A 16,901-nucleotide genomic window follows, 5' to 3' on the forward strand; every position below is an offset into this window, starting at 1 on the left:
CAGCATTCTGTTTCCAATATAAGTTCACACAATCATTTTGAAGTACACAGTATATTCTGTCCTTCAACATTCACATCATAAATAAAAAAGCATGAATGTATGAATCAAATTGCAGGTTGCTGCATCCTAGCTAAAACTTATTTTCCAGCTCGTCTTAATTCATCTGTACTTTAGTTGTGTTGGCTATAAACTATCATCCACTGAACTGAGACCCTCTCTCGCCTATTAAATCTCTTCAGCTACAATGATGATGATTTAATCATATTTCCACAACAATTTGAAAGTTGTTTAACTGAGCTATTAATCCCACAAGTGAAAGGGCTTGGATGGGTTTTACCAGTCGGCTCAAAATGAATGTTTTTCTCATTTTTAATTCATCCGTAGTTCAATCTTCACTTAACTGGAGATATTCATGCCATTACTGCAGCAAATAATTTGCTGGCTGCTGCTATAGATGCAAGGATTCTGCATGAAAATACTCAGTCTGATAAGGTAAACCCAACCATTTTATAATTTCCATCACTAATGTTATCTGATTGTTACTGTGAATACTGCATTTCCTGAAATACAAATAATTCATTATTGGCCATTTAATAATTTGTGTATATGTTTTGGTGTAATCCAGTGGATTTAGAGACCTTTTCCACTCAAGGTTCATCTATATACAGAGCCAGCATTTTTGTCACAGTTTGGAGCAGAGGTAATTAACATGCTGTCCTCCAGATGTTGCTGGATTCCAACTCCCATCAGCCCTAGCCAGCACGGCCAATGGTTAGAAATGCTGGGAGATGTAGACATGCAACACCTGGAGGGCAACACACTGGCTACCTCTGTTCTAGACGGACCAAAAAACAGCATTTTGGATTCTCAGTGCTGGGCTTTTGAGGTTGCCAGAGAAGAGGTTTAGGTTTATAATGGAAAGGATGTAATTCACTTCTTGAAGGAAAATGCTGTTCTTGAGGGCATGGCAGTAGTTAAGGGAACTCTCGCCTTCTGTCCCAGAAACTGAGTGTTTAGTCCATACTGATAAAGATCCTAAGGAGCAGTGCCATCTGATAATTGCAGAACCTTTGTGGCCTTATGGGAGCCCTTGTTTTTAGATTGTAATATGTATTTACTTCAAAATGTGGTGAGCCAATACTGCCATGCTTGGGGAACCTTGTTGTTCTGCTGAGTGGAGCTCTAAAGTCCTTCCCTAAGGGTCCAGTAATCCCAAAGGAAGTGCGGCATGGGCTCTGTGTGGTGGAATTACTCGCAATATGCAAACCCTCTTTCCTGAGCAGATGAAAGACATTTTGCTGGTTATGAAAGTTGTTAATTTTGTATCAATTGCCCTTTAAATGGGAAGAAGAATGTCTCAGAAGCTGTAATGGGTAGAGACCAATTTGGAATAGAATTGGAAAATGCATGCTCAGTTATTAGCAGAATCAGGACTGCACTTTATGATCCTTGATGGGGGACTGGCACTTTGCCTTCTGATTTTCATTATACTGTATGTTCTTTGCAGGCCTTATATAATAGATTGGTTCCATTAGTTCATGGAGAGAGAAAATTTTCAGCCATTCAGCTTGCACGTCTGAAAGTAAGTGGCCTTTTAAACTTTCAGTAATATTTTATGGATTCTTTTAGAAGACCTTGGGTCTCTTAAAAAAATAATGAATTTAAACTGATTTGGCTTATAATAATTAGAGTTTCCTATTTTTTAACTAATAAGGTCAAACGGTCCCCAAACAAATATAGGTTTAAATGAATCAATCATTTGTCTCCATCTCATAGTGATTTATGTAGTCAGATAGAATTGTGTTGTCTCTGCAGGAAGGCATTATATGAGTATTTCAACTTTATCACATATTCAGTAAGTGAGATTGTCACAGTTTATAGAAAGTGTCTCAGCTTTTAAGCTGCAGTCCAGTGTACCTTTATCTGGGGGTAAGGCCTCTTGAACCCAGTGGGGGTTTTTCTGAGTAAACACACATAGGAGTGCACTGCTGGAGCGTGTTGAAAATGTATCCAATTAGACAAACTAGTCAAACTCCCACTAGGCAGCATCTAAGTGACTTTGGTGGTGAGTAAAGCAACCTGGTTGTTTGGAAACTACCTTCTGCCTTCCATCAGCCCCAGTGAACTATCTCTGTGTTTTGGAGTCTTTATGGGTCTGGAGAAACCTGCAAATAGCACTACCTAGGGCGCTTCGAAACTGTGCTTGCAACAGATTCCAGTTTCCCCAAAACAGGTGGTCATAAGGAAAGTGACCCCAGTCAGTATATGACACCAGTCTGTGTCTCCTGTTATCGCTGGGTGGCAATGGCAATGTAGCCCAATGCTTTTAAAATTCTAAACTGTCATTGACTTTTTTTAAAAATGTGTATTTTACTTTTTTAACTTTCAGTTTCTAAAAATACATGTAACAAACAATCTCCATATAACCCCCACCCCTCAAGAAACATTCCCATGCATGTACAAAGTCAAACATTAAGCAGATTTTATGATACTTTAGAGTTTATTATAGCAGCTAGGAGTCTTAAAAGTTTGTCCCAGTGTGAGCCATGGTTAGCTGGTTGTAGGGGAATAACATTCACCTTTCCAGTGTGCTGATTAAACATGTACCATACAGTTTCAAAATATTGTTTGGACTTTGCACTCATTAGTGCTCTTCTGGTTGATGCTTTTCTGCTTTTTCCATAAGAGCTATGTTCCATAGTCTATCCCATCATGTCTCTAAAGTTAAGTTAGTAGCTGTTTTCCAGTATTGTGTTAATGTATTTCTAGTTGCAGACATGAAAAGATTAATAGGTCCTTAAACAGTAAATTCTTATAGCCATCTATAAACAGATTTAATCAACCTAGCCTCAGATCAGGTTGCATCGCCTGTTCCATAATAAATACCATTTTCCAAAGTAAATGTCCAGGTTTGCATTCCCACCACATATGGAAATATGAACCTAAATGTTGACATTCTCTCCAACAAAAAGGACTTGAATGAGAGCTTAAACTGTGGCATTTTACAGGTGTGTGGTGGCATCTGTGAATTGTTTTTAAACTATTTTCTCTCATTTTAGCTGACACTGACTTAAAAGATTTTTCCCTCCAAAGTTTTTGCCAGTCTGCATTATCAATTTCACTGAGTAAATCTGTTTTCCATATAGATTTTAAGGAGATTAGATCCCCTGTCATCACATCACAGATAATCTTGTAGATATTTCAGAGTAAATTTTTGGGTGCGTAGATAGAATTTAAAATTAGTTGTTCAATAGGTTTTAACGCTCTGGTGCCTGGAAACAATATTGTTGGGTTAGAGAGAAATCTATAATTTCGTGTATGAACCACCAATTTGTTTCAAGGTTACCTAATTGTGCTTTTATTTTTACTCCAGTAATAGGTTTTCTTTCCCTACAGAGGTCTCTTATTGTTTGTAGCCCTTTTTGTTTCCAGCTTTTGAATTGTGATTCACTAGTTCTTACAGAATAAAGGGTAGAAATAGTAAGGCTAATTGGAGATGTTGCTGAGGCCAATAAAGGGTAGAAATAGTAAGGCTAATTGGAGATGTTGCTGAGGCCAATTTTTTGGACTGGAAGGTCTGCTAAAGCAAAGGAATTGAATATATATTTTTAGGATAATAGTTTAAAAGGGTAATGCCTCAGCTCTTTTTTATTAAAAGAGTCCAACTCCAATAATAACAATGAGCCCTGAGATGAGCTTTTCATTATGAAGGAAAAAATTGTATACAAGTAGCATTGTGATATCATAAAAGGTGTCTGAATTCAACTGGAGAGAAATATTCCCTTCAAGCAAACAAGGTCCTGATTGATCAGTATTGGACAGAGAGTAATATCACCTTCAGTTGTATGTGGCTACTTCTGGTCAATAGTTCTTAGGCCTTATGGACAGTTTCACAAGAGAATTAGAAACAAGGTTGCATATAATCTGCTGCACAAAGCTCCTTCACTATGGACTTCAACTAAAAAATATAACTGGATGTCAGCTGGCCTTTGCAGTGATGAGCTGAAAACCAATCTCCATTGAGCTTAGCATTTGTGAGCTGGTCATGTGACCTCTTCAGCACACACCATTGTGGCTTGAATTGGCCACAGCATGTACTGTGGTGGGTTTTAGAACTGAGTAGGTGTTGATGTAGCTTTTTCAAGCAGCAATCTTCCTCATGTATCATTTTTCTTCTTTTTGGTTTCTTTTTCTAGAGGCTGGGAATAACAAAAACGGATCCTGGCTCATTAACAGATGATGAGATTAGCAGATTTGCAAGACTAGACATAGACACATCCACGATAACATGGCAAAGAGGTAGGTGTCAGAATATAAGAGGAGCCTGCTGGATAAAAGCAAAAGTTTATCTAGTGCATATTGTGCCATGGTGGGCCAGATGCTTGTGAAAATATAAACTGAACTAAGTTTTCTTGATAATAGCAGGCACAACTATTATAGGCTATTATTTAGGCTTGGACTGTTGCCAGAAAAAAAACAGATTTCTAAATAAACATGGCCATGATTTTTCTGTATGTTCTTTTTATTTCTAATGTGGAGAATGGAAGAAATATCCCTTGTAGCAAGCTAGAAAATGCCATTGTTTTTTCTTTGGTTTTTCTTTCTTTTAATATCCTGGAATCCCAAAATGTCTTTAAAGCTGTGATTCTAGGAATCCAGACTGTTTGTGCTTTCTGCAAAAGTCCAAAATAAAGGCTGGGGATTTGCCTTCTCCTTGCAGAATACTTGCAGAATAATCTCCTGCAAGAGGCAAAAAGAGCCTAGCCCAAAGGAAGACAAACCACACCCTTTCCTTCCCTGCCATAGGACTTGGTGAAAGGATGGTGTTGGAAGTAGACACCAGCAGCTTGGTAGTCTGTAGACACTTTCAGACCCCCCCTTGTTAGCTACAACCCACTGCTGTACCTACTGACTATGCCTCCTGGCATCCATACATTCAGCAGGGTAGTGATTCGAAACAATGGAGTTTTAAACAAAATGATTTAGTGATAGTCTGGTTGCAGATAACCTATTTAAACTTTGTTTGTAGGTAGTACCATGCTTTTTTGACCCTTGCTATTGGACATGGACGTTGTCAAATGTATTGTTTTTAAAAAAGTGTCTTCCCTTAAATTTCTGCATTTTAAGTAGCAGTAGAAAACCAGCTGCATCTTTTCAACTAGATAAGAATATGCATTTCTTGTAAGCCCCTAACATTTTCCTTTTCATGTTTCTGTTCATACTGTAGTAAGTATGTAGTTGTTTAAATTCTTCAGATTATATACACATTCCCAACATCCCTCATGTCTGTTTTCAAAGCATAATCTGGATTATTCAGATGGTATTTGTCTAATAAACAATATACAGTAAGAGTAATCAGAAGTTGTTTAAATCTTCTGAGATTTTTAAAGCTTTTATATCATGCTCTGAACTGAACATTAATACTTAAAAGTATATTGAACATACTGATTGGGTGTAGAAAATATTATAGACATTCTTGTTTCACATCCTAATTTTCAGTTTTTACAAAGCATCTTTCTGGAAGTATTTTCTGGTCTTACATCCATTTTAGAGTGTTGACAACTTGAAGTAAAGGAGGAGTTTCCTAACAAAAGCCAGAATCGTATTTTGCCAATCAGAAGGAGGAGCAATCTCTGTAGCAGAATGTGTTGTGATAAGGTGACATCACCATTGCTCTAGCCCTACCTGAAAGTTTGCAGCAAACCTGAACCATCATGAGGCTTTCACAATATTCTGCCATGCTGCAGAGCTTCGAGTCTTATAAAGAAGTGTTAGATTTGTTACACAGGAGAAGATGCACACATTTAAAAATAAATGTTTTTATGTATCACATTAACAGGATAAGATGTAGAAATAGTTCCTTCTCTCTTTTTTTTGCTAAATGTTTTTTTCCCCCTTTCAGTGGTAGATACAAACGATCGATTTCTTAGAAAAATAACAGTTGGACAAGCAAGTACAGAAAAAGGATTTTCTCGTCAGGTAGGTAAAGTTCTGACTGTGTTTGGAGAAGACATTTCTTTTGATCATTAAAAATGTTTCCTTACTAATATATTTTTAATTGTTGAAGAACTGGTTGCTTAATGGTTTTAGATATGAATTAATTTGCAGCTAATCTTGGCTTAGTGTATGGTAGTGGTTCTAAAGCAATAGTTTTCATGTAGTTATCAAGTATGGTGATCAACATTGCATTGATGTATGGGGAAAATACATCAATAAATAAATAAATATGTATGTTTACTTGCATGTAAGTCCCCCTGCATCCAAAGGGGATACATGCTAGTAAGTTTTCATAGAAATGTAGTCTAAATCTCATTAAAAAACAGAACAATGTAATATCAATATTTGAGAAAAGTCCAAAAGAGAACTCATCATTGTAACTCTGCCGATAAGCCAAGTTCATTGTTGTTTTTTCATGCACACTGTCTTTGTTGTGACATTACTAAACAGTGAGCATTGCGTTTGGCAAGCCTACTTCTAAACAGTAGCCATATTTAATATGTTAGATCTAAGCGAAAGTTTACCAGATGGAAAATATAATCTACTTCAAGTATAATGTGGAAGACAGAGGGCAGTTATTCTGGATGAAGTGTCACAAAACAAGCTCAAGTTTTTTTTTACGTACACTTCCCTAGAGATCTGAGCAGCTATGGAGGGAGATGACAATGTTGGGTTTAACAGCATGGACAAACCAAGAACTCTTCAATTAACTATAACTTTCCAGTCCACCTGAACCAAGTAAATAGTATCAATGGCTTTATATATATATGTATTTATATACCACTAGATCACAAAGCCTATCAGGAAGTGGTTTATAGCATTAAGAAGATTTTTTAAAAACCATACAATAAAAGCATTAAAAGTTTAATACAATTTAAAAGCAGAAAGGTTAAAAATGAAAAACAATAAGCCAGTATTAAGTCTTAACACCCTGTCTTGTTCTGAAGCTGTTAACCTTAGTTTTCAAGTTCACATGAAACTAGTTTGCTGGCTCATGCAAAGTGAGAAGTGAATGAACTGGCTATGTGCTCAAGCCACAGAGCTCATCTGTATACAGTCAGTAATCCAAACTCAGATGGCGACTATCCATGTTCTGTGCTGATGCTTATCAGCTTTGCCCACTGGTGGTATGCCATCTTCTTTTATTGCTTTCATTTGTAGCCCACCTTTCTTCCTTGGTGGAACTCAAGGTGGCGTTCATCAGATTCCCAGCTATGGATTAGAACTCCAGGTGTCTCTTGTTTCATAAACTTGTACTTTTCTTTTTACAGACTCAGTTTGATATAGCTGTTGCAAGTGAAATCATGGCAATCCTAGCACTGGCCAGTGGTCTGTCAGATATGAAAGAAAGAATGGGGAAAATTGTCGTTGCTAACGACAAAAAAGGACAACCAGTGACAGCAGAGGATTTGGTATGGATCACCTCAGCATTCTTCTTGTTACTTTTGCTTATTAAGACACAATGCAGCTCTTATAAAAATCCACATTCAGGGACAGTGTGTATCTGGGGTGCACCTTATGGCCAGAAGAGTCAAATTTGGTCAAAACTGTGGGTTATTTTCTGTTTCTAACAACTCATCCCACCTATATCGGTGATTTTCAAAAGGTGGGCAGCAACAGACTGGCAGAGGGGCAAAAGTTTTCAGGAGTTTTCAGAGAGACTGTTCACCTTCTTCACCTTTGCCAGGAAAATATAGTAGGATTAATTCACTTTAGCAAAGGATTTTTATTAATTCACATAGAACCAGGGCAAGTTGATAGCTTTTCCACTTGTCCCATCATACCATCCTGATTCAGGAAGAGCTGCAGCTTTGTTCTAATTATATGTCCCTGTGAGGGGTTAGAGATGTCTTGTTTCGTTCCCCTTTATAATGCTATGTTCGATCAATACTCTAAACTGAGAGAGGGACCTTCATTCAGCCCCAGAGCCACATTCCCCTCTGGACAATCTTCTGGAGGTCACATTCCAGTAGTGGGTGGGGCCAGAAGCAAAAGTGGACAGAGCAGTTAATTTTTTACAGAAGGCTAGTTTATGTATGGGACACGGGTGGTGCTGTGGATTAAACCACAGAGCCTAGGGCTTGCCGATCAGAAGGTCGACAGTTTGAATCCCCGTGACAGGGTAAGCTCCCGTTGCTCGTTCCCTGCTCCTGCCAACCTAGCAGTTTGAAAGCACGTCAAAGCGCAAGTAGATAAATAGATACCGCTCCGGCGGGAAGGTAAACGGCGTTTCCGTGCGCTGCTCTGGTTTGCCAGAAGTGGCTCTGTCATACTGGCCCCATGACCCGGATGCTGTACGCTGTCTCCCTCGGCCTATAGCGCGAGATGAACGCCGCAACCCCAGAGTTGTCCACGACTGGACCTAATAATCAGGGGTCCCTTTACCTTTAACTTTACTAGTTTATGTATATGGTCACACACCACTCTCTGTTCTCCATCAAAGCACGTAAGAGGCATTGTCTGAGTTCCAGCCAAGCAAAGCAAGACTAGTGAAGGGTGTGGCCTGGAGGAGACAGACAGAGATACTTGGAAGGTGAGCATTTGGCCACCCCTGCTGTTAATCACAGACCTTTGCAAAGATAATCAGGTTATATGCATATGACTACATGCCAGCATCTCTGCATGCTCTCCTTGATAAATGGGCTAAGAGAATAGAACAAGTTTAGAAAGTGATGCTTCATGATGCTGTTTCCACTGCTGTTTGTTTTGATTTTTTTTATTAAGATTGTTTTTAATTTTATCTGTAACCTGCCTTAAGTATTATTTTATCATAGAAAGGGCAGGATATATATGTCCAAATAAATAATTATTCAAAAAACATGTCTTACATGCATACATTCCTGAGCCTGCAAAAGCAGGACTGGAGTTTGCAAATTAAACATTGGGAGTGCAGCTGCAAATATTTTTTTTTTTGTAGAATAGAACAGTGTCCTAAATTTTAGGTTTCAGAAATATTTTAATGTCACTCTGAGTGCCTGCTTCCATTAACACTCAGCGTGGGTTCAAAACGAACCCATTTTTAAAGTTGCTTAACTTTCCCTATATTGAATTGATGTTTTTACAAGTAGCCTTCAATTCATTATTTAATGTTCAACCTAAACTCTAATTCCTCCTCTCTTTCATTTGTTTCATTTGTTTCATATGTGAATAATGTTTAATATACCATGCAAATATGCAATTGCTCTTAATTTCAGGGTGCTATACCACATTTTCAGTGTACTGTAATAAAATCTAAAATACACACTAGGAGATGAAAACCAGATGCTCAAGGGCTGGAGGTGGGAGGAGGCAGAAAAGAAAAGATAAATTGAATATTTCATAAACTCAGAGGCTCCTTTCACAAGTGTAATGGATTTTTAAAAGCCATCCTCTGTAATTGAACTACAGAATTTGTTGCCAAAATATGGTGCTCATTGAGCAGGGTTCTGAAGAGTAGATTGCAATTTGGCTGCGGTATTATCGTAAAATGTTTGATAGACAGATGCCATATCTCCATGGCAAATTAAACTGGCATGCCCAAGATTAGTATTTCAGCAGCCATGAGGAATATTAAATAAATATGTAGCTATTTGTTTAGTAAGGAAGCTTCTCAAATTACTTCATGAGGACTCTTTTTCACATTGAATATACTCATTTTACAAATAGCATAATGGTGAGGATATTGTCTTGGAACCCTAGGCTCCAGTTGTGTTTGTGGTGTCTTTATGTAAGGCATGTTTTAATTCTTTATGGAGTTCTTTCTTTCCTTTTAAAACAACCAGTTCCTAGGAGGTTTTATTTCAAACTTGATCAAGCAAAATATCCAATGAGAGAGTATCTGGATTATCATACCATAAATGTGCATTGAGACAGTTATCAAACAGAATTCAATGTTTAATGGGGGGCAGTTTCTGAACCTCTGTTCCTCAGTGAAAACAATGTGTTATTAGAGACACTGCATCAACCCCTAAAGAGCAGGAAAATGGGTTAGGAATAGCCACGAGGAAGAAGCTTGGATGTTGACTGCAGCCTTCTTTATCGATAGCAAATTGTCCAGTGCCACCTAGAATCATAGAATCATAGAGTTGGAAGAGACCACAAGGGCCATCGAGTCCAACCCCCTGCCAAGCAGGAAACACCATCAGAGCACTCCTGACATATGGTTGTCAAGCCTCTGCTTAAAGAACTCCAAAGAAGGAGACTTCACCACACTCCTTGGCAGCAAATTCCACTGTCGAACAGCTCTTATTGTCAGGAAGTTCTTCCTAATGTTTAGGTGGAATCTTCTTTCTTGTAGTTTGGATCCATTGCTCCGTGTCCGCTTCTCTGGAGCAGCAGAAAACAACCTTTCTCCCTCCTCTATGTGACATCCTTTTATATATTTGAACATGGCTATCATATCACCCCTTAACCTCCTCTTCTCCAGGCTAAACATGCCCAGCTCCCTTAGCCGTTCCTCATAAGGCATCGTTTCCAGGCCTTTGACCATTTTGGTTGCCCTCCTCTGGACACGTTCCAGTTTGTCAGTGTCCTTCTTGAACTGTGGTGCCCAGAACTGGACACAGTACTCCAGGTGAGGTCTGAACAGAGCAGAACACAGTGGCACTATTACTTCCCTTGATCTAGATGCTATACTCCTATTGATGCAGCCCAGAATTGCATTGGCTTTTTTAGCTGCCGCATCACACTGTTGGCTCATGTCAAGTTTGTGGTCAATCAAGACTCCTAGATCCTTTTCACATGTACTGCTCTCAAGCCAGGTGTCACCCATCTTGTATTTGTGCCTCTCATTTTTTTGCCCAAGTGCAATACTTTACATTTTTCCCTGTTAAAATTCATCTTGTTTGTTATGGAGAACTTGGTTTCCTGGCTGGAACTGTTTGAGTACCTACAGAAAAGGGCATCTACCCTGTGGTTTTAATGTCAGACTCCATTTAGACTATCTCCCTGTTTCCTACAACCAAATGCCTGTGGGAAACCCACAAGCAGAAGGTGATGGCAGTAGCCTTCTCCTGTTCCCCAGCAGCTGGTATTCAGAAGCATACTGAAGACCACACTCTGAACCTGGAGATTGCATTAAACTATTATCACCAGTTGGGGACGCAGGTGGCGCTGTGGGTTAAAGCCTCAGCGCCTAGGACTTGCCGATCGAAAGGTCAGGGGTTCGAATCCCTGCGGCGGGGTGCACTCCCGCTGCTCGGTCCCAGCGCCTGCCAACCTAGCAGTTCGAAAGCACCTCCGGGTGCAAGTAGATAAATAGGGACCGCTTACCAGCGGGAAGGTAAACGGCGTTTCCGTGTGTGGCTCTGGCTCGCCAGAGCAGCGATGTCACGCTGGCCACATGACCCGGAAGTGTCTCCGGACAGCGCTGGCCCCTGGCCTCTTGAGTGAGATGGGCGCACAACCCCAGAGTCTGTCAAGACTGGCCCGTACGGGCAGGGGTACCTTTACCTTTACCTTTACCTTTTTATTATCACCAGTAGTTATCAGTATCAAGTGGTGTGGCTATGCTGCTCACCTGACCTAGCTCTGGCATTACTGCTTACTGGGATGGATTGTCGGAGGGAGGGAGTGGCAAGGTTTGTGCAGTGCAAACACGCCTGATGGATACAATTCAGTGCTCCTTCCAATGCATTTGCACTACACTGACCATGTCTTCTCCTTCTCCTTTCCCATCTCCATCCCAACATACATATGTAGTAGTTCGTCAACCAAATGAAGGTTCAGATGAGTGGCGCAGCCCCACCACACTTCTCTTTGTGAAAGCTGTTGAAAGACTTTTCTTCTGTAAATGTGTCCTCTAAGCAAATGACCACCACCATATATTGTACAATCATCTTGGGGAAGTGGGTGAGGCTGGTAAAAATAGTAAGTCATGGCTAGCTAAGAAAGGCAAGCTACAATGTGTGGGTCTGTGCCTTAAAACATTTCCATGTTCAGTGTATGTATTACTTTTAAAATTGTGTTGTATTGAATTGTATAACTCAGAAGCTTTGTTACCTCCCATTCAGAATTTATAGTGGTGGAGGTGGCATTTCCAGAACTTTTAGCACCACCCTACATAGAGATAACAATGTTTTTCACAGCTGTGTGTTGGTTTGTGTTTAGCTAAACACTTTGATTTTTAAACCACTTTACTTGAACTTATAAGCTGCAAGTTATAAGCAGTTTTTCCCCTTTTTTTAGGGAGTAACTGGTGCTTTGGCGGTTTTGATGAAGGATGCAATTAAACCAACACTGATGCAGACATTAGAGGTCAGTCAAATCATCTGTAACCCCAGCCTTTCTCTTCCCTTTTTTAAAAGGACTATATCTAAGTTGCCAAAGTGCTTTTATTTTTTAACATTGAAATTAAACATTTGCTTGTTTATACAGCATGACTCCTCCTTTTCATATTTGATTTGCATGGGCATTTCACAAGGCATGTTGTTAAGAGAGGGTTCCCCTCTCCCAAGTCCAAGAACATTTGAATTTCAATTAGCATTACCTGTGCTAGAAATGCAGATCCAAGGGGAGTTCTGCCATTTCCGCCCACCTCCCTTTCAGCACCCCCTTGCCATACCCCACATCGTTTCTGAGATGCTCTCAGGAGCAGCCTGGGAAGAGAGGGGATGGAGGGGAGAGGTAGGAAAGCTCCATTCTGTGATCAGAACTCCACTTACCATTCTTAGGATCCACATGATTGTTAAGAATTGAGGCTGCAATCTATACAAGCTTAAATCCCAGCCCACTCCATGGGAGTTAAGCATACATAAATGCAACAGAGATCACAGCCTCAGCTTTTATAGGAACTGAAATGAAGTGTCACCTGTCATAAATAAACAGTAAGTAATTGGGATGTCTATTTAAAGAAAACATGGTATCTGTGAAGACATACCCTTTTACCATATTCAAATATATATTCATAGAAAAGATATTGGTGCAACTTCAGAAACAGAAGCATAGGAAATACTTACTTCTAAGCATGGCAGTTTTACTTGGAAGCCCATTGGCTTGCAAAACGACAAGGAAAAAACAGTAGCATCTGTTGGTTTGGATCCAGAGAAACTGTGAGTGCTGCTCTGTTCACAGAAGGAGAGGGGTGGCAATTTGGGGTCCATTTCCTGCTTCTTCCGATGACCTTTGAGAATCCAGGAGGAGTGCCAGATTTGCCCCACCAATGCATTTACACTGCATTGACCACCCTGCTAGATTAGCCTTCCTGGTAAGCAACAGTGACCTGCCTACTGGTCACTGTAAACTGCTTTGAGGTTTTTCCTACAATCAAGTGAGGTAAAAAAAATATGGAAAAAATAAATAAATACTGGAAAGCTAGTATAGTGGCTCATCCCCAACCAGTGAGCCACTTCTGGCTCTAGAAGAGATGGTCTTTGAAGGTGCAGATAGAACCCTAATAGGAGCCTTATTTGGATTATCAGCCCTTCTACAAATAGAAAGCCACCTTCCATTTGAGAAAGAGCCACTCTGAACCCAAATCATTATATTTTCATTTTGGATCTTTACTTAGAGAGGTTTTGCATAACATATGTGTACTTTAAAACAGAACACATGATTGCCTGGCTGAAAACTTGTTTGAATTATCACATTTCTTGGTTTACAGTTATGTGGTGATTTATTTTTTTTACAATCAGCCTTGTCTGAGCCTAATTTTGGTTTGGTTTTATTAGACAACAATTAAGTGGTCAAATAGGATATGTACATGGATGTTTTAACAATATTTCCATAAAAAACTGGGAATCATAGACATCATGATGAAATAGCTGTTAGAAGATATTGCTTAGTAAAGCACTATAACATTATTGTGTTGTTGTACCTCCCTCTTCAGAAAACCCCAACATAATTTATCTGCCTGAGGAAGCCACATCAAATTCTAGCTATGGACAATTTTTACACTTTGTTATCTTAACAATATTTATATGTTACTGAATAAAAAATAAAAAGTACAACTATGAACAATAAAATATGAAGCAGAATTGGTATACAGTGGTACCTTGGGTTACATACGCTTCAGGTTACATACGCTTCAGGTTACAGACTCCACTAACCCAGAAATAGTGCTTCAGGTTAAGAACTTTGCTTCAGGATGAGAAAAGAAATCGTGCTATGGCGGTGCGGCGGCAGCAGGAGGCCCCATTAGCTAAAGTGGTGCCTCAGGTTAAAAACGGACCTCCAGAACAAATTAAGTACTTAAACTGAGGTACCACTGTAATGGGAGAAGGGGAAATCTCAGTGACACACGCACAAAAAAACAAATCACATGAACTTTAGATTTAACACAAAGTTTAAAGAGCCTGGTAAAATAAAAAGGTCTTCACTTGGTCCTGAAAACACTGAAAAATAGGCAACAGGTGAATGCATTTTTCATCCCTGGGTGCCCTCATTGAAAAGGCCCTTCCCAGTATTCATCCACCACATCTTACCTGGTGAGAGCATGTGGAGACGGGTCTCTGAGAATGGACAGATAAATGTGGGTGTGTATTATAGCTTTTTAAAAGCTTGAAATGTACCCTTTTCTGTTTCCTGTCAGCCCCTCAGGAAGTATTCAAATACTACTGCTATGCATTTATGGAGCACTGTAAATCTTTCAATGGGTTATAACACTAATCAAATACTGCTCTGCAAGCGAGGACCCAAGCACAGTAATATTCACCATAAGGCTTGGTGTACAAAGCAGCTTGCTGACTGACTGACACCCATAAACTACTGAAATTTATTTCCCTGATAGCAAATGATCAGTGGCAGTTTCTATTAGTTTGAAAAGAATAAATGTATATTGTATTTATTCAGTGATACTGATACCGCCGGGGACTATTTTTGCTGTTTCTGCCATTGTCCTCCAACTTCAGTTTCAAAGCGCACATAGCAGAATAGCTATCAGATCATTGATACAAAATGCCATCTTTTGGATAACTCCCCCACCCCACCCCGTCTTTATATTACATTCCTTTCCTCACCCCCCTGGCCTCCTCCATTAATGAAAGAAAACTTGTGTTTTCACAGGTGGAATCACCATAGGTTCTCCCTTTCATATGTCTCCTAGAGGAATTTTAGAGCTGTTGAATCAGATAGACATTTATTAGAATCCCATGAATCAAATGCAACTTAAAAAGAGCTACCAGATACACTATTTTTCTTTTAATTACCATGAATACTGAAGTCCTATATGTGTCTACTCAGACATAAGCCCTACTGAGTTCAATAGGGCTTGCTCCTGGGTAAGTGTGGTATAGGATTGCAGCCTCAGTGAAACTGGCCTCAGGAGCCTAAGTTAAAGCAGCTGACTTGTGACAATGAATAGTTGGAAGCTGCAGTGCCGGACCTGACACTTCCCTGCGAAAAAAAGCAATTGGAAAGAAGGCGTTTTTCAGAGTTCTTTAGTAGGCAGGAATTGCTTCAGCAGCTGGAGTATTACGAGAAAACGTTTTTAACTAGTAAAGCAGCTACCTGAATGTGGATACCAACATAATCCATAAAAGAACCTGGTTCCTGCCATATTTTCTGCATCAGCCCTGGTTAGCATGGCTGCTGGAGGGGCTCTAAAAGCTCTTGGGGCCAAACTAGACATGATGTTTTATCATATAGGTAAATAACAAAAACAGCAATAGCCAGCATTGGGCAGGGAGAAAAGATTAGCTGAATTGGGAGTGTGGCATGGGATGGCATAGGGGATTTAACACTTTGCCTCTGCCACAGTCCCCAGTTGGAATCAGAGGCTTCCATGCCTGCTATAAAGAATAGTTTTGCCTGAGCAAGTAAAGTAGAACTCTAAATATGGATACAAGCTTAATTACTAAAGCCTTATATCTCAGTCTACCTCCTAGAACACCTACTAAACTAAACTATCCTGATAGAAGCAGGATGCAGAGCTTTCTGTTGCTGCTGTGGATACAGTCTTATGGTCCTTGAGGTCTCTCAGAAAGGCTGTTTGTTGTCCTACAGCAGCCCACTTTGTCCTGCTTCACTCCAGACGATAAGCCTCACTGCTCCACAAGAGCAACGTAGACTATAGTACAGTACAATGTAAAAGGTCTTGACTGTTGCTTTCTTCTTGTGCTCTGATTACAGTTCTGCCTTTGCTTTTGATACTTTTAGGGAACCCCAGTTTTTGTGCATGCTGGGCCTTTTGCAAATATTGCTCATGGTAACTCTTCGGTTTTGGCAGATAAAATTGCCCTTAAATTGGTTGGCAAAGAAGGATTTGTAGGTGAGTACAAGCTCTTTTTGTTTTGGAATGTTTACGTGGAGCTGGAGTAGTTTCATTTGAAATTAATGACAAAGTGTTGTTTTAACTCAAGTGATGTGTATCATGTTCATGTAGCATCACTTTAGTGTGTGATCTCGATACTTTCTTGATCAAAAGGTATTGTTGATTTGGAATTCCATGTTTATACTTGGATCCATTTGCCTGGCTAGATTTCCAGTGAAACCAGAGGCAGGCTAGTGTTCCTGTCTTCTGCCCAGTTTTCACAGTGGGATAATGTTGGTTTTAAAGGGGCGCTTTCAACTCTTTAATAGTGTTCCAAAGCAATGCAGATTGAAAGAGAACTTTTTGTTGAATTCCATTGCTAAAATTATCCTTAGCAATGAGGATCTCAAAAGTACATTTTTTCTTGAAAAGTGTACCTTTTAGAAGTTTATCAGATTCTAGAAGCAAAATTGGTGATGATCAGAAGCAGTACTGGCTAGGGAAGACAAACAGGGTGGTGGTGGTGGTGAAATGCAGTCAGAAGGAGCAAGGACCAATGAACCTCAAGTTCTGCAGCGAAATGCCAAAGCAATGTTAAGCCATTACATCTGCACCAGCCCTGGATAGGACAATGATAAAATTTAAATATATGTTAGTTAATATTTAATATCTACAAAAGACTAGATAGATAGATAGATAGATAGATAGACAGACAAATATTATGTAAACGGCCAAGTTA

The 16,901-nt window shown here is 39.6% G+C and overlaps 1 protein-coding gene across 2 annotated transcripts in view; it reads left to right on the forward strand.

Moving 5' to 3' along the window:
* MTHFD1L (methylenetetrahydrofolate dehydrogenase (NADP+ dependent) 1 like) overlaps window positions 1–16,901 on the forward strand; it is a 99,863-nt gene that overhangs the window by 29,553 nt on the left and 53,409 nt on the right. For both annotated transcript variants that reach the window (XR_014562497.1, XM_083732245.1), the window contains exons 14-20: window positions 385–492; window positions 1,508–1,582; window positions 4,197–4,299; window positions 5,903–5,979; window positions 7,269–7,409; window positions 12,163–12,231; window positions 16,069–16,180. Coding sequence is in view for 1 of the 2 variants with exons in the window: in XM_083732245.1 (XP_083588371.1) it covers window positions 385–492; window positions 1,508–1,582; window positions 4,197–4,299; window positions 5,903–5,979; window positions 7,269–7,409; window positions 12,163–12,231; window positions 16,069–16,180 (685 nt within the window). In the remaining variant the exon portion in view is untranslated. The remainder of the gene's footprint in view (window positions 1–384; window positions 493–1,507; window positions 1,583–4,196; window positions 4,300–5,902; window positions 5,980–7,268; window positions 7,410–12,162; window positions 12,232–16,068; window positions 16,181–16,901) is intronic.

This window comes from Podarcis gaigeae (genome assembly GCF_964106915.1).
Source record: "Podarcis gaigeae genome assembly, chromosome: 3".
Lineage (NCBI taxonomy): Eukaryota > Metazoa > Chordata > Lepidosauria > Squamata > Lacertidae > Podarcis > Podarcis gaigeae.